Source organism: Nannospalax galili, unplaced genomic scaffold (assembly GCF_000622305.1).
Source record: "Nannospalax galili isolate Female #2095 unplaced genomic scaffold, S.galili_v1.0 scaffold451, whole genome shotgun sequence".
In the NCBI taxonomy this organism is placed as follows: Eukaryota; Metazoa; Chordata; class Mammalia; order Rodentia; family Spalacidae; genus Nannospalax; species Nannospalax galili.
In genome coordinates, this window is record NW_008331662.1 from 2,371,506 (window position 1) to 2,393,570 (window position 22,065).

A 22,065-nucleotide genomic window follows, 5' to 3' on the forward strand; every position below is an offset into this window, starting at 1 on the left:
TGCATGTAGGTAAGTGCACCTGTGTCGTGCAATGCCTGCAAAGGACAGAAGAGGCTGTCAGATTCCCTGGAACTGGAATTATGGACAGTTGTTAGCTGCCATGTGGGTGCTGGCATTTGAACCTGGGTCTTCTGCAAGAACAACCAGTGTTCTTAACCGCTGAGCCATCATTCCAGCCTCAACATTTGCTACTTTCTGTGATAAAATATTAACTATTTCTGAGCTTATACCTGAAAAGTTAATAATTTAAAAACTTAAGACCAAGACTGGAGAGATACCTTGGTGGTTCAGAGCACTTGCTATTCTTCCAGAAGACTCAAGTTTGGTTCCCAGCAATGATGTCAGGTGCTCACAGTTGCCTGGAATTCAACCTTCACATGGATCTGATGCCACTAGCCTCCACTGCCACCTGCACATATGTGCACTGACTGGCACACACAGAGAGACTGGCATATACATAATTTTTTAAATCTTTTAAAAAAAACCCTTAAAGACCTGTTTTTTATTGCTATATCATTTATTTGTGATGCTGGGATTCAAATCTAGGACCTTGCATAGGCTAGGCAAATGCTCTACTATTGGCCTATATTCTCAGCCCTCTGGACCAATTTTAGATGAATATTTAAGCTTATAGGTTTAACATGTGGTGTTTGAAATTTTTTGCATGCCCTTCAAAATAGTGTCTAAAATGAAGTGAAAATATAACATGAACGAATTTCACAAAGGGTGCTCCTTGGAATGTCATTTTTTCGACTGTCTTTAATTATTTAGAGCTGTGAATGCTTAAAGACTGTTTTGTTTCTGTTGTTTTTCCTTTCCTAGCTTAATACTGTCCATCAGCAGCTACAGGTTCTAACTCAAGTTCCTTTCCATAAGCTAAGAACAAGGAAGGAGAAGCCTAAAAGGGCACCAAAAAGAAAACCGACTAGTAACAGAGACGAAAATCCAAAGAAAAAGTTTAAGGAAATGAAACCAAAGGAAAAGTCCAAGAGCAAGTAAGTATCATTTATGATGACTTATTAAGCACTATGTGAAATAAATTTGGGTACAGGTTTAGTTTGGTGATAGACCATGTACTTAGTGTATGCAAGGACTTGGGTTCTATCCCTAGTAGCTAAATTAATGATCTAAAATGAAATAGATGTAACTAAACATAATTATTGTTACAGTCAACCAAAGAAGAAACCGCTTCCGAAGTCTGATGATGAAGAAACAGCTAAGCCTATGAACTACGATGAGAAAAGGCAGCTAAGTTTGGATATAAACAAACTTCCGGGAGAGAAACTTGGGCGAATAGTTCATATAATACAATCAAGAGAACCTTCATTGAGAAATTCCAATCCCGATGAGCTCGAGATAGACTTTGAGACACTGAAGTCATCCACACTACGGGAACTGGAAAAATACGTCGTGGCTTGTCTGAGGAAAAGACCACTGAAGACCCAGGGTAGGTCCCTCTGCACAGAGCTAAGAACACAGCCCGACACGTTCATTTGTGCTCATGCTCACACTCTTCTACCCCTAAATCCCACAGCCAAGAAAACGGCCAAGTCCAAAGAAGAACTCCATACACAGAAAAAGCAGGAACTGGAACTGCGGTTACTGGATGTCAACAATCAACTGAATTGCAGAAAGCGACAGACCAAGCAGCCAGCGAAACGTAGGTGGCCGTTTTTAAGTGTTCTCTCCAAATTCTGCAGGCCGGTTAAAGTGTATTAACACGTTTCCCTGTTTTGCAGGTGAGAAGCCGCCGCCAGGGGCAGCTCAGCCACCTCAAGCATCGCAGGTACCCACAGAGCTGGTGAGGGTATCCCGCTTGAGCGACAGCAGCTCCAGCTCTGGGTCCGCGAGCAACAGCAGCAGCAGCAGCAGCAGCAGCAGCAGCAGCAGCAGCAGCAGCAGCAGCAGCAGCAGCAGCAGCAGCGATTCGAGCTCAGACAGCAGCGATGCGGAACCAGGTTAGCTGTCCCCTGAGCTCCTTCTGCTAGGGAATGGACTTTCTTGTTATGCTGAGAATTCATATTTAGAAGGATCTGTTCCCAGATCCTATGGTTTAGATGCCACACTTGTTATTAAACTGCATGGAGACGTCTTGTTTTGTTTTGTTTTTTTCCTTAAAAGAGGTACTTATAAAATGAAGTTTCATATTCTACAATATGGCTTGTAGATCTGTAACGTTGAGGATAAGTTTACTCCTACTGGAATAGTGTCTTAGGAAATAATATCGGGTTTTAAAAGCAGAAAATATCATATAAGAAAGTGTTGATTTTTACTTCTTTTTAGATTGGGGATGCTTTTCAATGTGGTCATCAATGTATGTGAGATCACTCTAATGACACATAGTATGTATGCCCTATTAAGATGCTGAGCTCTAAGTCGAACTGTCACTTTTTTTAAAAAAATTAAGCAGGTCCTTCTAGAATTTGTAGAACATTTTTTCACTTTAATCAGTTTTTTTCCTATAGAATATTATCTTCCACTTACATAAAAAGAGACAGAAGTACCATGTTCTCTTGCAGAGTTATGGGCTATATTAGTCTTCTTGCTTTCCCTTACTGCTTAATGTAGCTGGCATGTGATCACTGCCCCCAAAATGCTGACTTTGCAGTGGTATTCATATGATGAACCTAACCAAATGCAAATTAAAGTGTTCTTATGCCTACAATTTGCTTTGTTGTAAATGGGATGTATCTTGAAAAGTTCGGTCCTCCTTGTTAATCCCACTGAGCCCATCCAGATATTAAGAGTTGCTATCCATTGTAAGAACATCCTTCTTTTTGCAGTCAGGCTCTGCTGGCTTGCAGGGATTCTGTTTTCCTTTTGGTTCTATTTCATTTGCTTTTCTGTGGAGCTGATTGCTGCATTTTTCCCCTCATGGTTCTAAAGTACACAGTGGTAAACAATTTTATAAAACAACAGAATTTTTACTAACACATTTAAAAATCATTTAGAGCTCTATTATACAGTATTTTCATATCTTACAATACTGGGAAGAGACCAAGTCCCATTTAGTATTTTACATTGTAATTAGCAATTGTAATTTCATCTAATAAAACATTTATGGCCTAATAAATTACAGTTTATTTGTAGGATAAAGCTCATTTTGTAACTGTTAGTGTGAATTATTTAAGTTAAATAATTCGATAAATACTTTGAGGGTTAGAAGAAAAATACTACATGCAGTTTTCAATTTATAAATGTACCTTATTTGTTAGGATATTATTATACCTTCCAAAATATTTTACTTATTATTTTATGTGTATGAGCATATTGCCTACATGCCCATGAAGGTCAGAAGAGGGTGTTGTATTTCCCTGGAACTGGAGTTATGAACTGTTGTTAGCCACCATGTGGATGCATGAGCCGTCTCTCCAGCCCCTCCTCTACTTTTTTGAGACAGTGTCTTACTATATAAACAGGGCTGGACTTGAACTTGTAGCAGTCCTCCTCTGCCTCCCAAATCTGTGATTGTAGGCATGCTGCACCATACCCAGCTCTTGATAAAATCCTCTAGGATGCTGATTGATGGGAAAATCTTTATCACCAGCAATATAGTCTTAAAATGGTGCATCTGGTTTTTAATTTCCTAACTTTTTATCAGAACAGCTCATCCTCAGGATTTTTATTTTGTGGCCTATATTCTTGGTCAGTGTCATATTTCTCAAAGGAGTTTTTGTTCTGCAGTGCTGAGACGGAACCTAAGTTCTTGTGCATACAAGGCAAGTATTCTGCCACTGAGCTACATCCTCAGACCAGTTTTCTTTTTATTTTGAGGAGGGTCTCACTAAATTGTCCAGGCTGGTTTTGAACTTACTGTGTAGCCCAGGCAATCCTTCAACTTTCAATCCTTGTGCCTCTACCTCTCGAGCCGCTAGAATTTAGCTGCATACCACTCAGCTGACCTAAGACTTGTTTTCAAATGTGTATTATCAGAGTAAAAATTTTTTATTTTTTATTTTATTTATTATTTTATTTTATGTGTATGCATGTATTGCCTGTATGCATGTAGGTAAGTGCACCCGTGTGGTGCAGTGCCCATGGAGGTCAGAAAAGGTTGTCGGATCCCCTGGGGCTGGAGTTACAGACAGTTGTTAGCTGCCATGTGGGTTCTGGGATTCAAACCCGGGTCTTCTGCAAGAACAACCAGTGTTCTTAGCCACTGAGCCATCTCTCCGGCCCCAATTTATTTTTATTTTATGTGTATGAATGTTTTGTCTGAATGTATGTAGGTGCACCTATTTGTGCAATGCCCATGGAGGCCAGAAGAGGGCATCAGATCCCCTCGAACTGTAGTTACTGACAGTTGTTAGCTACCATGTGGATGCTGGGAACCAAATCTGGGTCTTCTGCAAGAGCAAGCCAATACTCAACCACTGAGCCATCTTTCCAGTCCATCAAGTAACAAATTTACTCCCCTCTTCCAGCACTAGAAATTGAACCCAGGACCTTACAAATAAATAACAGGCAAGCAATCTAACTACTGAGCTATACCCTCAACCCTAATTTTTCTTATTTCAAACTTTCAAACTATATTATGTATAATATGAAATTTGTTACACTAAGATCAGTTTGTCTTTCATTTGGTACTGTGAATTACCTTTTGTTGTTGCTTGAAACAGGATAGCACTATGTAGCCCAGGCTGTACTCAAACTCTTGGTCTTCCTACCTCAGCCTCCTGAGTGCTGAGATTGCAGGCACGTGTTGCTGCCTGGCTTGTCACTTATGCTTGAAATTTTAACTATAGTTTTATCAGTCTATGTACTTTATTGAAAAATTACTGTTTATGTGTATTATAAATTGCAAATCCAAAGTCTAAAATGGGAAAAGTTGTATCTTAGGTTAATATAAGTAAAGGAAGCAATAAGAACTTTTGTCCTAAATACTTTAAAATACTTTAAGGCTCTTACATTTCTAGTGTGTAAACTAAAACCAATTTCATTTCCCTGAAAATAAGAATAAAAATTTTTAACAGAATTGTAAAATGTAGAGAAAAAAATAATAAATCAGATCACATCAATGCAACACTCCTTGTAAAACTAATCAAAGCACCTACTGCTCTTAATTATGCACACATGGCATTCTCAAAACTAGGTGACATATGCTTTGACAAGTTTCAAAGTTTGAAGGAAATGGGGTTATTTACTGAGAAAATAAAATTTGTGAAAATTAGGTATAGTAACAAAATTTACCTGCTGTCTCATCTAATAAAAATCAAGCCAGGTGTAATGGCATACACCTATAATCCCAGCTCTCAGGAGTCTGAGGCAGGAGGATTGCAAATTTGAGGCCAGTATGGAATAATAAAGAATAAAACTTTGTCTCAAAAGAACAAAAAATTAAGTGACAATGTCAGCAGAATTTTGTGTCATAATTGACTATGATTTGTTTAGAGCTGACATAAATATTATGATTCTGAGAATTCTAGGTAATAGGTTTTTTATTTTTTACTTAATGTAGGAGATAATATAATTTCATTTCTTCAAAGTCTTAAGAGAGGTAACTTTTCTGAAAGCCTTGGTGAAATATCCTTTTCTGACAGATCTATCTTTAGTAATTTTTTTGGAGACAAGGTCTCCCTGTAGCCCCAAGTGGCCTGGAACTCGCTATGTAGACCAGACTGGCCTCAATCTCACAGAGTTAAATTAATTGTTATACAACTAAACACAAACTCAATAACATCAATTCACTTTTATTTATTTTTCACTCTAAGTCACTGACTTCAAAGTAGGAATGAAGTCATTTTAGTGCTGTTAAGGTCTTCTACAGAAGTAAGAATATGATTAAATTTATCATCAGTTAAAGTCTTTATTCAGAGGACTGGAAGGATCTTAGAGGGATAAAAAAGTCAAGGAACTAGGCTGGCTACAATGAAATAAAAACCCTCTTCATAGCCAGAGTTGGGATGTAGGTGGAGGCAGGGGCAGGCAGATCTCTTGTGAGTTCCAAGCCAGCCTGGTGTCCTACAGTGAGATTTAGTCTCAAGAAACAAAAACAAGCAAAACGCCACCACCACCACAACAAAAAAAAAAGTCCTGTTCATATACTGAGTGTATGTTGGATCTAAGAATAGTCATTTCTGTCCCATGCACTAAAAGGGATTTCTATGTAAACTGATCTTCCTGGATAAACAGGCTGTTAGGAAGAGTGCTTCTCAACCCTGGAAGCACATCAGAATTTCCTGTCCAATACTGTCTCTGAGTCTGAACAGGAGTGGACAGGGGAGCTGGGTATGCACACTCTAAAAACTATTTCCAAGGCTTCTACCATGTTTAAGAATGATTGCTCTAGTTTTTTTGTTTTGTTTTGTTTTTTCATTGTTTGTATGTTGCTTTCTTTTTCTGCCTCTAATTGAAAGACTCTTAGTAAAAGGAACAAGTGCTTATGATTGATTCATTCTTAATATTAAAGTAGCCACCAAGCACTACAATGAAAGTAACCAAAACGTTCTTTAAAGGGAATGAATTTTTTTTATGTAGAACAAATTGCTCTTTTTCAAATCAGTAGAACATAGTTGGGTGATAAATTTGAGCAAATCATTTCCCATCTTGGGACTTGCTTTCATTTCTCTAGAATAAGAAATAAATTACCATGTAATGACTTCAATCATTTTTTACAATTTATTCTTTTTAACGTAAGTGTGATTTGTTTCTCTAATTTAAAATCCTTAGTGACTATTTTTCTGACTTTTTTGGCATTATGGTATTCTTATTCAACCTCTCACTAGGTGATTTTGAAATTTTAATTAAAATTCTTTGATGCCTTTTGCTAGTATCTCTAGATTTTGAGGTACTAATTTTCATAATTCTTAACTTTAGTTTTATGTTACAAAACTAAGGAGATGTTCTTCAATTTTTTCTTAACAGAACACTAATGTGGTATGTCATATTTTTATTACTCTTAAGGAGTTTATACTGTAGGATAGTGTAGTTTAGGTGAATAATTAAGATAGACTCACAGATGTGTGTATATTATATTAATGAAGTGTGTTTTGTTTTTTGTTCAAAACTGAAACTGAGTTTTCCTTCAAAAGTGAAGGAAACCTGGATCTAGATCCTCCATGCTTTCCCTGAATCTTCCCCTCCACCTAACCCCAACACTAAAGTCAGTCTTGCCTGAGTGATATTAAGATGATTCATGTCATTTTAAACACTTGAATTCTTTAAATTAAAGCATACCTCTGAGTGGCATTTAGCAATTTTAACAGTGTCCAGCATCAAATATTTTAAGAGAGGAAAGAGCAGTAACACATCCAGTGGAGACTGATGGCATTTCAGGAGGCAGAAGGTAATTAGAATGTTTTAAGTTTGACTATCTGGTGTTATTTAGCCTTGGTACCCTGGAACCTGAACTGAGTAACACTCAGGTGGTTCATGACAACTGGCTTGGAGAGCTGGATCAAGGCAGTAACTACCAGTTGGTTGCTTCACCATACGGCAAGGCTATGAAGGGGAGGATGGCACCAGAAATCATTGTAGGATAAACAAAAAGGAACCTAGTCATGCCCTGACAGACAGGTAGAGCTTTTTACGTTCACAGCACTGCCACACACATATTTCTAAGGATAAAGGAGGTCCTATAAAACCCATTTGCTACACTGGGTGTGGTGGCACATGCCTTTAATCCCAGTACTGAGGAGGCAAAGGCAAGAGGATCTATGTGAGATTGAGGCCAGCTGGGTCCACATAATGAGTTCCAGGTGGGCTGGGGCTACAGGAGCCCCTGTCTCCAAAATAAGTTAAAAATTTAAAATTTAAAAACCATCTGCTTATAGAGTGCTTACCTAAGCATGCTCACAGCCCTGGGTACCATCCCAAGCACCACACAAACCAGATGAGGTAGCATACATCTGCAATTCAAGCACTTGAGAGGTAGAGGCGGGTGAATGAGGAATTCAAGGTGACTCAACTACATAGTGAGTTTTAGGTCATCAGGGGCTACATGAGGTCCTACCCACCCTACGAACCCTCCAAAAGCCACAAAAAACCTTTTGCCACTATCTAGTTGAAACTGCAAGTGCAGTGCTTAGGAAGCAGAAAAGACTACCAAGGATATCAAAAATGTATGTGCCTGTGAATTCAAGTGTTCAGAGACTAGAAGTGGGCTTCAGATTCCCTGAGCTGGAGTTGCAGGTGACTGTGAGCCAGCTGAAGTGGGAAATGGGAACCAAGCTCTGCTGGGGTAGTGTGCTCTCTTAACCACTGGGCCACCTCTTCAGCCCCTCAAATATTTCACTTATAATAAAGGTATCCTCTGTGTCCTCTCAGACAAATAAAGAACTTCCCTTTCTCTTACGATAAATTCTCACTTATTTTCATTATGCCACTTACAGCTGTGTTTCTAGGTAGTTAGCTGTGTAATTGGTACTGCTGTTTGCAAGCCTATTTGCTCTGTTTGTAATTCCCTTTTAATTTTATTTTTATATGTTATGAGTGTATTGCCTGCATGTATGTAAGTGCACCCATGTCGTGCAGTGCCCACAAAGGTCAGAGAGGGTGTTGGATTCTCCTGGAACTGTAGTTATGGACAGGTGCTAGCTGCCTTGTGGGTGCTGGGAATTGAACCTGGGTTCTCTGCAAAGGCAGCCAGCACTCTTAACCTCCGAGCCAGCTCTCCAGCCCTGTAACTCTTTTTAAACTCTCACTGAAGTTCTTTTCAGTGAAGTTGCACAGTTGTAATTTGCCTGATCATAATCCAAGGTGGAATTTCTGAGTGGATGTTTATTCCATTACGGACATAGAAAATATCTTTGGGGAAAATATCTTTTCCCATTTAAATAAAATTGGACTAAAATAGGGCAAAGCCCGTGGCTATACAAATTTCTTGGTGTAAGAGATTAGTATTAAAGGCACTCTTTTGAAGTGGTCTCTTTTTCTTTATTTGTGAAACCCAACAATACTATTTTATCTCTTTTCTTGACAAATAATAATAACATATTTATGGTGTCTGACATGTTTTCTAATATGAACACATAATATTAACATATCTATTGATGCACATTTTATGTGGTAAAAAGATTAAAAACCTACTCAGCATTTTTAAAAATGCAATATATTATCAGTTTTATTCACATTGTAATCTGAACTTAATCTTTGTCTGACTGAAAGTTCATGCCCTCTGACTGACATCCTAAGTCCAGAGAGTTGAGTTCACTTTGTCAGATTCTTAACTCTCAAGCCACTTGGTTTCTAAAATATGAAAAAGTTGTAACTTAGGTTTTTTTTAAGCTTATACATGTTGAAATAATTATCTGTATTCATTTTCAGAAATACTTGCTAATTTTGCTGGAGTAAAACAGAATGATGTTCCTCCAGAAGATAATATAAAGGTAAGTTAATCTGTAATCTCATAATTTAAAACAGTATATATGCTATAACTCACTGGCATACTAGTAACTGTCTCTAAAATGTTTTATTGGGGAATAGTACATATATAATCTCAGCATCTGGGAGGCAGAGGAAGGAAGATGACAGGTTTAGGGTTAGCCTCGGTTACACAATAAGAGTCTCAAAAAGAAATAAATATCACATATTTTTATTTTATTTACATAAAGTCACTGCATTCAACTCATCAACTAAGTAGTCAAAGATTTAGAAAATATTGGCAGCTGGGCTTGGTGGTGCACGCCTTTAATCCCAGCACTCGGGAGGCAGAGGCAGGCAGATCTCTGTGAGTTCAAGGCCAGCCTGGTCTACATAGTGAGTTCCAGGACAGCTGGAGCTACAGGGAGACCCTGTCTTAAAAAAAATGAAAAAAAAATATTGGCTACAGAAGTGATTTGACTTTTTCTGATAAGCTATAACTGTTCTGTAAGTCAAACAGATAAGTAAGGTCTAGAAGCCTCCTAGTCTTGATAATGTGAATACAAAGTAGGATGTGCAGAGTCCTGTGTGTACCATGAGGTGACATTTCCAAACAAAAGCTAAGAGAACAAACTACTTAGAATCTCAGGCTTTTACCAGGTTGCTTACTCAATCTTTTTACTTTTGGTTTCCTCATCTGTGAGGCAGAAATCACTATCTCTCATAGGTCTGTGAGACTTCTGTAATATATATTCAAAAGGTATCATTGAATCATTGCTGATTTGTTGCTTGTATTTCTAGTCTCTTAGTTATGTCTCTTATGTGGTTAAAACTCGGAAAGGCACCTTTATTTCTCATTCTTTAGCAGATACCATCTTCTGTGCAAGACATAGCCTCTGTAGAACCTTCCTTCATTCAGCAGATTGCATCACCATGCACAGCAGCAGCCAGTCACCCCCAGCCCTCCCTGGGCTACCTTGCATCTGAATACATGTTGTGTGTGGAGAATGGTACACCTACGCAGACTCAGCCTCCTTCAGGTAAGACATTCATAAGTACAGAGCTGTGACTAAGAAACGCCCGAGTCCATGTGTGAGATACTTAGAGAAGAGTGAAGGTATGGCAGTTTTAGGCCAAAGCTTGTTACTAATACCAACACATTTGAGCCTTTTAATTTTGTATGTAACATGGAACTTTGAACAAGACTTTAGAGGTTGACCACTTACCTAGCATACATGAGGCCTGAGGTCAACACGCACCACTGAAAAAGAAAATAGACAATAAAGATTTGATGAAGGAGATAGTTGCTACTTACTAAATAGAGAGTAGATTAAGATGAGGATGCCCTGATTAGTTTGTAAGGAAGCTGGGTGTTGCAGTTGTAGTCTAGGACAGAAGGTACTGCAACAAAACTTGTTGTGCCCAGTTCACAAGACCCCAAAGACCACCAAGGAGCTGACTGATGCAAACACACAAGGGTTTTTTATTTTTACAAGCTTAAGCTTGGGCCCACCCTGTCACCGACCCAGCAGATCTCAGATATGAGACCCCTTGCTTTGGGAGACAGAGGTTTTTATAGGTTTATTTCAGCAAGTTCAGCAAGTAGGGGAGTAGGGGGTCTCCAGACTGGCAAGAATCTGGTTGCAGCCCAGTGCCAAACCATAAACTGCTGGCTTCAGGAAATCTGAAAAGACATCTGGACTTTTAGTACTTTCCTGTCCCTGGTTAATTGACTGTTAGCAGGGGAGTTGTTCTCTATCCGTTCCAAGAATACTTTTGTGTGTGCATGTGTGTGTGTGTGTGTGTGTGTGTGTGTGTGTGTGTGAACAGGGCCCAGGGCTGGGTCAGTCCTATGGAGGTTTTATCCAAGATGGAGTCACTCAGGTCTCTCATTCCCCCCTCTGACTAGTACCTTGGGGGCCCAATCATGGGTTCTCCCTCATCTCATGTTCTTCATCACCCAGACTCTGGAGGGACTGATAGTGGGTTCGCATCACCATTAGCTGTATAGCTCCCAGCCACTCTTTTATAAAAGCTACCAATTTATTTAAAATGCAAGGCCCAAAAGTCAAGAGCATAATCAGAATGAGGAGGGGTCTGAGTAAGGTTGAAATCAAAGTGGTCAACCAAGGGGAGCTATTGAACCAGGATTCAAACCATCCTTGTTTAGCTCTATATTCATTCTCTCTTCGAGCCAGACTTTCTCTAACCTTGTCCAGGGATTCTTTGATGACCCCAGAATGATCTACATAAAAACAACACTCTTCCTTAAGGGCAGCAAAGAGGCCTCCCTGCTGCAAGAACCACAGGTCTAGGCCTCTCCTATTCTGAAGAACCATTTCTGCCAAGGAGGTTACGGATAATGGGAGGGGGCATTCCAAACATGATCTCAAAGGGGGTTAATCCCATCTGGTAAGGGGAGTTATGCACTCGATAGAGTGCAAATGGAAGGAGAGTCACCCAGTCACCACCAGTCTTTAAGGTCAATTTAGTTAAGGTCTCTTTCAGAGTTCTATTCATTCTCTCTACCTGTCCTGAACTCTGGGGTCTATAAGCACAATGTCATTTCCAATCAATCCCCAGAACTGTGGCCAGACTCTGACTTACCTTGGACACAAAAGCCGGTCCATTATCTGACCCTATCATCTGTGGAAAGCTGTACCTAGGGAGGATGTCTTCCAACAGTTTCTTTGCCACCATTTGAGCCGTTTCATGTTTAGTAAGGAAGGCTTCAGTCCATCCCCAAAAAGTATCTACAAAGACTAGCAAATAACAGTATCCATACCTGCCAGGTTTTACCTCAGTGAAATCTGTTTTCCAATAGGCTCCAGGTTTTCCCCCTCGATTTCTGGGTTTCTAATATTTGGCACCACATTAGTGAGTTGGAAAGCTTTACAGCCATTGACTTCGGCATGTTGAATTAAGTCCTGCATTCTCTTGATGTACTTCAGCATCAGATAACAGGGTATCTCTCAGATCTGATCAGGTACCGTGGACATGGGCCAGGATTCTGGCATAATCATGCAGGGGGGCATCCAAGTCTGGGTCCGGCAAGAGTGTGGCTGGATTCAGGGCAACTGGTACCTGGATTAAGAAGTAATGCCTGATAATGAGTTATACGGGCGTTACTTAGCCATCTGTCCGGGGGATGCTTTAAAACTCCTTCAATTGCATGTGGTGTAGTGATTGTCGAGTTCTGGCCCAAAGTTAGTTTGTAAGCATCTTTTACCAGTAGTGCTTCTTTGAGTATATAGCCCAAGTATTGGACCTGTTGTTTGCATAGTTGGGCCTTTTTAGCAGAGGCCCGATAGCCCAGGCTTCCCAACGTCTGCAACAGGCATTCTGTGCTGTCCATGCAAGCCTCTTGGCTGTCTGCTGCCACAAGTAGGTCATCCACATACTCCAAGAGACTCCCTTCCCCAACGCTATCTGTCTCAGATGCCTCTGCCAGTCTTCTGGATCCGCAGTGGCAGCCAGCAGGATCCTTGCCAGGTCCTTGTTCTGCCTGCTGGTCCTCTGGATCCGCAGTGGCAGCCAGCAGGATCCTTCCTAGGTCCTTGTTATGCCTTCTTTCTGCCTTTATCTGTTTTTTCCTTTGCACTATCCCTATTATTGTACACTTTCTCAGCCACAGTTATTAAATCCTGTAAGCTCTTTTACCCAGTCTCTCTACTCTTTGGAGCTTTTTTATATTCGGAGGTGACTGGTTAACAAAAGCCATGGCCATTGCTGCTATATTATCTTTGGCCTCTGGGGCTAATGGAGTGTACCTGCGGAAGGCATCTGTTATTCGCTCCAAGAATGCAGCTGACTCCAAGAACACAGTAGGGCTTTCATTTAGTTCCTGACTAATATCGTATACCTTTACCAAATTAGTTGGCCTACGAGCAGCCGCTTTGAGACCTGTCAACAGAGCCTGGCAGTAAACCAGAAGCCTCCCCTTACCTTCTGCAGTATTATAATCCCAATCAGGCCGGGTCAGTGGATAGGCAGCATCAATCAGTGTCGGGTCAGTAGTAGGGACACCAGTATTGCCAGGAATTAATTTCCTGTCTTCTGTTTGGGTATGTTCTCTTTCCTCTGTGGTAAACAGGACCTGTAATAATTGATGACAATCATCCCAAGTGGGTTGGTGTGTGAATAAGACAGTTTCTAATAAATTAATAAGCTCCTTAGGATTTTCAGAAAAGGGAGCATTCTGGGTTCTCCAGTTGTAAAGGTCACTAGGGGCAATGGCCAATAGTGATGGGGCTCGTTTCCAGCCTCATCCATGGGGCCAGCGACTCTGAGGGGTAGAACAGTAGAGTCTGGACCCTCCGGTGTTGCTGCCCTTCTACTCCTAGCCCCCTGAGCCAGTCCCCCCATGCCTGTGAAGAATCTGGTACCGGGGTGCCAGTTCCGGAGAGGGTAACCCTGTGGAGGAGGTGGATGAGGAGGGGGAGGAAAAATTAGATTTTCTTCTGTGCTGCCCTGTAAGACAGGGTACAGTGATGGTACTGATGGTTTGGTTTCAGGTTTAGGTATTTTCTGGGTTGTTGTTTTCCATTCTGCAGCTGTCAGCACCTCAGTTTTCTGTAAAGGAAGAAAAGACTTGACCCAAGGAGGGGGGCTATTAACTAAATCTCCCCAGACCACTATGGATGATATTTGATCCAAGTGTCCCACACGTGGTTAAAGAATAATTCTCTCAACTGTGTTAATGACAGCGGGATCAAAGGTCCCCTCCAAGGGCCATCCCACATTGAAAGTGGGCCATTCAGACCTGCAGAAAGTAGTTAGTTTATTCTTTCTGACAACAACAGAGAGGTTATGGGCTCAAGTCTTAACCTCTCCAAAATGTGCAACAACCAGGTCCAGGGGTATAGAGGGACTCTGTCCCATTGTGTCCATCTCAGTCACAGAGAAATAGACAGCCAAAGACAAAACAGAGCCAGAAAGACACACAGAAGGCCAAGTAGCAAATTCCCCCGCTCGTGTGGAAGAAAAACTGAAAGTAGGACAGCGGCGAACTGCCGCACCGCAGGAGTGACCCACCTTGTCCTTTCACAGAAATCAACAGAGTCCAGGGCCCTCCATCCCCTCTGCCAGGGTCTGGAACATCTTCCAGACCTCTGTGGTCACAGTCATCCAGCGTGTCCACTCCAACCATTCCTGACCACACTGTTCACAAGTTTGCCTCGAGGCTCAGAATAAAAACTAGGACAGACACAGACAGGCACAACTAGAAACAAACAGACACTTACTGGCCGGCCAGGAACCCTCCAGTTCGGGGATCCTGGGGGGAGGTCTTGGGGATCCCAGACGAGCCCCCAAGATGTTGTGCCACATTCACGAGACCCCAAAGACCACCAAGGAGCCAACTGATGCAAACACACAAAGGTTTTTTATTGTTACAAGCTTAAGCTTGGGCCCACTCTGTCACCGACCCAGCGGATCTCAGATGTGAGACCCCTTGCTTTGGGAGACAGAGGTTTTTATAGGTTTATTTCAGCAAGTAGGGGAGTAGGGGGTCTCCAGCCTGGAAAGCATCTGATTGGTTGCAGCCCAGTGCCAAACCATAAACTGCTGGCTTCAGGAAATCTGAAAAGATATTTGGACTTTTAGTACTTTCCTGTCCCTGGTTAATTGACCATTAGCAGGGCAGTTGTTCTCTATCCATTTCAAGTATACTTTTTTTTTTTTGTGGTTTTTCCTGGAACAGGGCTCAGGGCTGGGTCAGTTCCATGGAGGTTTTATCTAAGATGGAGTAACTCAGATCTCTCAAACTAATGCAGTGAGCATGAAAAGGAGGTGAATTCAATATTTTTGTAACAGAATTTACAGACTTTGGTAGAATGATTAACATGTCGGGAGATTAATGGTTTGATGGGAAGTCAGAGGTAGAGCTTGTTTGCAACATGTGTGAGATGATATAGAATATCTAACTGGAAATATAAACAGAAATGGGTATTTGGAACTAACAGAAGTCACAGCAAATGTAATTTAGGCATCACGATAAATAATTAAATATAAATGGATGTAATTTAGGAAGATCCTCAGAGCCATTGGAATGAAAGAAAATGCATAGGAAAATGTAAAAATTAATAAAAGAAAGGTTTAAAGACAAGATTCTAGGAAAGAAAATCTCAGCAAAGGAAATCAACTAATTAAAAGAAGTTGTTTAAATTTGTTGTGGTGTGTGTCTGCAGTCCCAGCTATCCAGAAAGCTGAGGCAGGAGGATTGCTTGAACTTAGAAGTTTTAGGCCAGCCCTATATCAAAAGAGAAAAGGAAAATATAGAGAAAGAAGAAAAAAAAGAAGAGATAATCAAAGATAGGAGAAAAGGGGGATTGTGTGATAGAAGGCCAGGAAGATGGGTTTATGAGAAAATCACCGCCAGGATCACTGGCTGCAGAGCATTTGTAGGATGAGGATGAAGAGCTACACTGGCAAGGAGATGTTTTGCTGTTGCAAAACTTTTGTAGGCACCAATGCCTACAAATTGAGAAGCAATGGGATCTGTGTAAAAACTTGCCGGTATGGCAGACAGGGAGATGGCTGCGATCTTTAACACAAATGCAAGGTTTTCTTTTAAGCAGTTTTTTGAGTTTTTAAATTTGAGAAATTTGAAAATATCAGTTAAAACAAAAAAACCAACAACAATAACAACAACTAAAACAGAGACCAGAGTAGGAAGATATGGATGTTTTGTTAGAGTGTATGTTTTCTTAGAGTGTATTGTAGACAAATAGTAAGGGCAACCGTCCTTGAAGAACACCAAAAAACACTCTGTACTGAAAAGACAGCTTTTAATACCTAACCTTCAGAAAGGGTAAATCTACTTTATCATATCAGATTATACATTCCCTGTGGGTAATATATTATGAAAAGGGCATTTGGATGATGCTTGAATTTTGCTATTCATTTTACTATAATATTTTCCAACTGCAGGTGGCAGTGTATCCAAGCGAAATTATAAATGTATAGACATTATAAAGGCTTACTTTATTCTGGTGTCTAATTTCAATGGAAACCAATTTTTGGTTAAACCTTAAATTTCAGTGCTTAATACATTTTTATGCCAAAATCTCTTACTGAAAAGGTAAATTAATGTTTTCAACCCTCTCTCTACATGAAATGGAATTTTTTTCCTTAAGTTGAAATTTTTATTCATAAAATATTAATAAAATTATCATTATAGATTAACCCTTTCCCATTCTCATAAAAATCTTCCCTGAATTGTGCTGAATTGTTTTAAAAAAAAAGTACTAAACTGTCATATCTGTGTCAATCCATATGGCAAATATAAGGAGAGTCAGGAATTTTGCCAACTTGTAGAAAAGTGAACAACTTATAAACAGAAAACAAATCAGGTAAAAGTAATATGACCAAAAAGAAACAAAAGTGAATTTTAAGGGGATGAGGAAGGCAGAAGTACCTGATGGCTTTGGCAGATGTGGATTTTACAAAATAAATGTCATTCGAGCTGGGCGTTGGAGATAAAAGATTTCCTGTGTGCCTAGGACTGACGGGCATTCCAAATGGAAGAACAGAATCTGTGTGAAGATTCTTTATATGATTAAATATGATTATGTGATTAAAACTCTTGTTTGAGCATCAGGAATGTGGGAAAATAAATATGAAAAGGTAGACGGGGTGTTCATCACAAAGAGCCTTGGAACTGAGGCCAGTGATGAGAATACAGTCAGGGGAGCCGGTGATCAAACAGCCAGTATTATGTAGGCTGATGGGGGGTAGGTTGGGAGAACAGAGGAGGAGGGAGACAGCTGGGCTGTTACAATTATAGGAGAGAAATGAAGTAATAGAAAGAAGAAAAAGGAGAAAGTTGAAAGAAACTTCACAAGTAAACTGAACTCTACAAATGTGGAACCCGGGTTAGTAGCATGGAGATGAATGAGGTTGGGCTGGAGGTGGGTTCAGGGCAGCAGATCTGGAACAGGGATGACGGGGTTTCTAGAGGAAAGTGAGTTTTGTAGGTTTTTGAAGTGTCCATTTACATAAAAATATTTCTCAGAGTTGGGCCCTTGACACCCTTCCTACACTTCTGTGACCTTATTAGCTCTTGAACTATTTCTCTGAAACTTTTTTACACTTATCTTTATATCTGACTGCCTTTAGATGCTGGCAACATTCTGAGTTGCATCCTTAACTTTTTTTTGAGACGGTGTGCTATGTGTGTAGCCCACATTGCTTTCAATTCATGATCCTCCTACCAAAGTCAGCCAGCCTGACTGAACTAGCATTGCCCTCAGCTCTCAGAACAATGGGCTTAGAGCAACTTTTCCATTACTCTTGACTATTCTCTAGATATCAGAACATGAAAAAGGTTGAGAGATAGTGCACTGTATGTTGCTTCTGGGTAATCTTTGTGATTTGTGATAGTTTTACAACTCAGATGTATCTGGCTCCAGGCACAATTCTACATCTCCAGGGAGCATCTTTATTTGCATATCATATAATATCATGTAAAAACAAATTTCCCACTTTTCAATCCCCAGATTTTAATCCTTTCCATTTAATGCATAATTATGGTACTGTTGCCGCCTATCAACAATTGAGAATCGGTCTAGAATTTTCTTCACTTTTCATATACACTCTACTTCCTAGATAATATATGACCCCAATCAGAGAAGAGATGTATCTGTACTTACAGCTTTTCTCCCTATTTTTCCATTCCTCACTGAGCTGTTGAGCTGAATAGGTACGAATCTAAATCTCTCTTCAGTGCAGGCCTGCTTTGCCCATGCTTTAGTCTTCCCATGCCCAGGTTTCCTGCTCTCTTCTAGCCTCACCTTGAAGACAGATGTGATTTAGCCAGAGAATTAGTCAAGGGACTGATTCACAGCAAAAGCCTAGATATAAGTACCCACAGCATATAAATGGCCGGAATTTTGTGAACTTGAGTCAGTTAACAAAAACAATGAGTCAGTTTTGTAGGGTTCTTTTTTTTTTTTTCTTTTTCTTTCTCTATGCTTTTGCCATTAACTAGGATCTAAGACATGGACTAGAGAAAGTTGGAACAGAAGTGGCCAGCTTTGTCTCCTGTATCAGGATGTTGTTGGTTGCAAATTACAGAAAGTTCCACTCAAACTGAAGAAAGCAGTAAGGACTTTGCTGGCATACATACTCAGAAGTCCAATGGTAGATCAGTTCTTTATGCCTGGTTAGATCAGAGTTCAAAATTTCTGTAATTTATCTTTACCTACAATAAGTGAAATATTTATATGAAAGTTTAAGCTTTAATATGAAAGGTCCTAGGTGCAGTGCCCAGCACCTAAAACAAACAAAGCAAAGAAAGAAAAAACCCAGGAAGGTAAAGAAATAACAGGCACCATATATCTGTTCAAAAAGCCCATGGCTGGGAGGTCCTAGGTCCTAGGGAGAGACCCTACTATTGTTTTGCTAAATGGTCATGTTATCAAACTGCTTTCTAAATATTTCTTTATACCTAGACTTGTTCTGCTCTCAACCTTGGCCAGAAAAGCTTCTTTTTGCAGTGGACAGCAAAGCAGAGACTCATAACTCGTCAAAGTGCCGAGGAGTCCTCAGCTCTAAATGGAATATCTCTATCAAACTCTTCTCTCCCCCAGGCTCCCTTTACATGAGAGAGTAAAAGTTTTAGCATTCCTAACCCTTCCACCATCTCAATATTATCCTCCAACTCCACCTAGACCTTTGCCCAACATGTCTTCCTACCAACTCCAACTCTTCCTCCTCCTCGTGCATAATCCACTGAATCCAGTTAGTGCTGATCATATGCACATGAGTGTGAGGTAAAGCATGGACAATCCATCAGTGGCCACATTACCAAAGAAAAATGACTCTGCCCTAGCTGCCATCATTTACCAATCACTTATCAGTTAGGAGTGGAGCCCTGTGAGCCCCTCTCCCATCCATGCTGGAATGTTGACTGGCTTGATCTTGTGCAAGCAGCCACTGTGTATTCATGAGTGCAACACCTTTGTCATCTCCAGAAGACATTTCACAGTACTCCTTCCCATCCTCTCTGGTCCTTATATTTCTTTCAACCACCTCTTCTACTATGTTCCCTGAGCCTGGGGGAGAGAAGAGTTTGATAGAGATATTCCATTTAGAGCTGAGGACTCCTCGGCACTTTGACCAGTTATGAGTCTCTGCTTTGCTGTCCACTGCAAAAAGAAGCTTTTCTGGCCAAGGTTGAGAGCAGAACAAGTCTAGGTATAAAGAAATATTTAGAAAGCAGTTTGATAACATGACCATTTAGCAAAACAATAGTAGGGTCTCTCCCTAGGACCTAGGACCTCCCAGCCATGGGCTTTTTGAACAGGTATATGGTGCCAGGTGTGAATTCCCTCCTGTGGATGAGGCCCCGAATCCAATCAGAAAGCAGTTGTTTATCCCTGTAATAGTCATGCCACTATTGCACCAGTGGGCATGTTGTGCTTGATTGGTTAGTATTATAGCACACAGCATCCTGTTGGCTGTGTTTTATTCATTCTCACATTGGCTTTTCAGGCAGTGTCTTTTCCTGGAAGACTTATGTTGGTCTGCTCTTTCTGAGCTACTGGGGGGAGCACAGAATTGTCATGACTAGTTTAGCTGAATCAAGACCCACTTCTGGAGTTGAAGCCTGTCTATAAATTGGAGGGCTTCATGGCATGAGAACAGGGCTGTTGTACATCATGGTATGTCAGCCATGATGTCATCTACCCTTCATCTTCCCCAAAACAAAAACAGAAAGTAATAAGAAGAAAACAACGGTTACCTTTAAGTGAGAAATGCCCATTTTTACAATATAACCTGTCCCCCATGAATAATACACCAAAGTTAAGATGCATAGAAAAATTAGTCATTTGATTTTATATGGCAGCATTTTATTATTTTGGTGGGTGTTTGTTTTTGTGGGGGTTTTGGTGGGTTATCTCTCCTTAACCAGTATCTTACTAAGTAGTATAGGCTGGCCTTGAACTCATCACCCTCCTGCCTCAGCCTCTTGAGTGCTGTGATTATAGGCATGTGCCACCACATCTGGCCATTTTATTTTCATGGTACCTGACATGAAAGAAAAAAAGAAAATTAAAGTGTGGATAAGTACTATGAAATATTTCTATTATAGCTTTCTAAAAATGTTGCTTTTAGGTGATTCCAAACAAGGCCTGAATGGCCTCAGTGTGATGTGTCCATCTGGGGACAATGACATGATAAGGCTGGAACCTGAGTGTCAAGTTCCTCTGCAGAAGGTAAACTGATGCTGTTCTTTCTTATGCATCTTGAAAGGGCTTAAAACTTAGTACGAATTATGTGAAAGATGTTGAGTACTAACTCTAATGAGTTCTTTTTTTATCCATGAGCCTAATTTTTCACTTATGTCATGAAAAAAAAAGCAAAGTCATGTAAGCCACATCCATCTCCCTCCCACTAGAATCAGCACTCATAGCTAGTTCAACTGTGAATTCTATAATGTTGGTATTTGCTGGTGTCTCCATTTTTAAATTTTTTTCATTTCTTTCCTTTTTATTTTAATTTATTTTTATTCTTTTATTTTGGGTCTTTTTGAGACAGAGTCTCCCTGTAGCCCCAGCTGGCCTGGAACTCACTATGTAGACCTGGCTGGCCTTGATCTCACAGAGACCTGCCTGCTTCTGTCTCCTGAGTGCAGGGAATAAAGGTGTGTGTCACCACACCTTGCTCCTTTTTATTTTTACTTTTTATTCTTTAGTTTTTAAATGTGTAGTGTCTGTACACACGTGCACTAAGAATTGGGCCCTAGGCCTTTCACTAAGCTATATGCCCCCAACCCCCTGTCCCAGTTTTTAAAAACATGTCATAAAAGCGTCTTTTGGAATCTCTGGAGGATTTCCTAATAGAGTCTTCAAGCACACACTGACATTATTCTTTCAACATATCTTCCAGACATTTAGGATACATTAAAAATATAAGGTACTATTCTAGACACTGGGATGAATTCTCAAACCACAAAGGGGATATAGAGATTCTTTCCCTCTTTACAAGAACTACAGGGGACAAATCTCAGTCTTGATGTTTCTTACTGTTTAAGGTCATTGACTGAGTACTTAGGAAATCTAACATTTCACCTTGAGGAACAAAGCACTGATTTTTCTGTTGTGTTTTGTTACTATCTTTGATTTTTTTAATTTTAAAATATTTTATTGTTTTTGTTTTATGTGAATGAGTGTATTGCCTACATGTGTGTAAGTATACCTATGTCATGCAATGCCCACAGATATCAGAAGAGGGAGCTGGATTCCCCTGGAACTGGAGTAATAGATGGTTGTTAGCTGCCATGTGGGTACTGGGAATTGAACCCAGGTCTTCTGCAGGAGCATCCAGTTCTCTTAACTGCTGAGCCATCTCTCCAGCCCTATTTTTGATTTGTTTAATGGGATTCTACCAGTTGTTATTAAGGGCTATATTTAATGTAAGTGGTTTTTAAAACTTTGTGTGGATCTAAAAAGCAACATTAATTTTCTATTTTATTTTTTGTTTTAATTAATAGAGTGTCATCTAATCCAGAAAAAGAGTGCTAGAGAGTTTATTAAATATAATATTTGGTTTTCTATGTACTATAACATTTTTATTTATAATTTAATAAACTATAATTTTGATCCAAAATAAAGTTTGAAAAGAATAAGAAAATTTTCAAAAGGATGAAGATATTAGAGCAAAAATAACCACCAGAGCATCCAAATATGTCATAGCATTGACGTTTATGCCACAGCTGAAAGAGCATGTGTACTCTTTTATTTTTAATTCCCAAGTCCTCAC

The 22,065-nt window shown here is 40.0% G+C and overlaps 1 protein-coding gene across 1 annotated transcript in view; it reads left to right on the forward strand.

Moving 5' to 3' along the window:
* Positions 1–22,065, forward strand: part of Brdt (bromodomain testis associated) — a 48,888-nt gene that overhangs the window by 21,057 nt on the left and 5,766 nt on the right. The window contains exons 8-14 of the mRNA XM_029560495.1: positions 823–995; positions 1,170–1,447; positions 1,535–1,660; positions 1,740–1,958; positions 9,265–9,326; positions 10,166–10,340; positions 20,419–20,519. Coding sequence (XP_029416355.1) covers positions 823–995; positions 1,170–1,447; positions 1,535–1,660; positions 1,740–1,958; positions 9,265–9,326; positions 10,166–10,340; positions 20,419–20,519 — 1,134 coding nt within the window. The remainder of the gene's footprint in view (positions 1–822; positions 996–1,169; positions 1,448–1,534; positions 1,661–1,739; positions 1,959–9,264; positions 9,327–10,165; positions 10,341–20,418; positions 20,520–22,065) is intronic.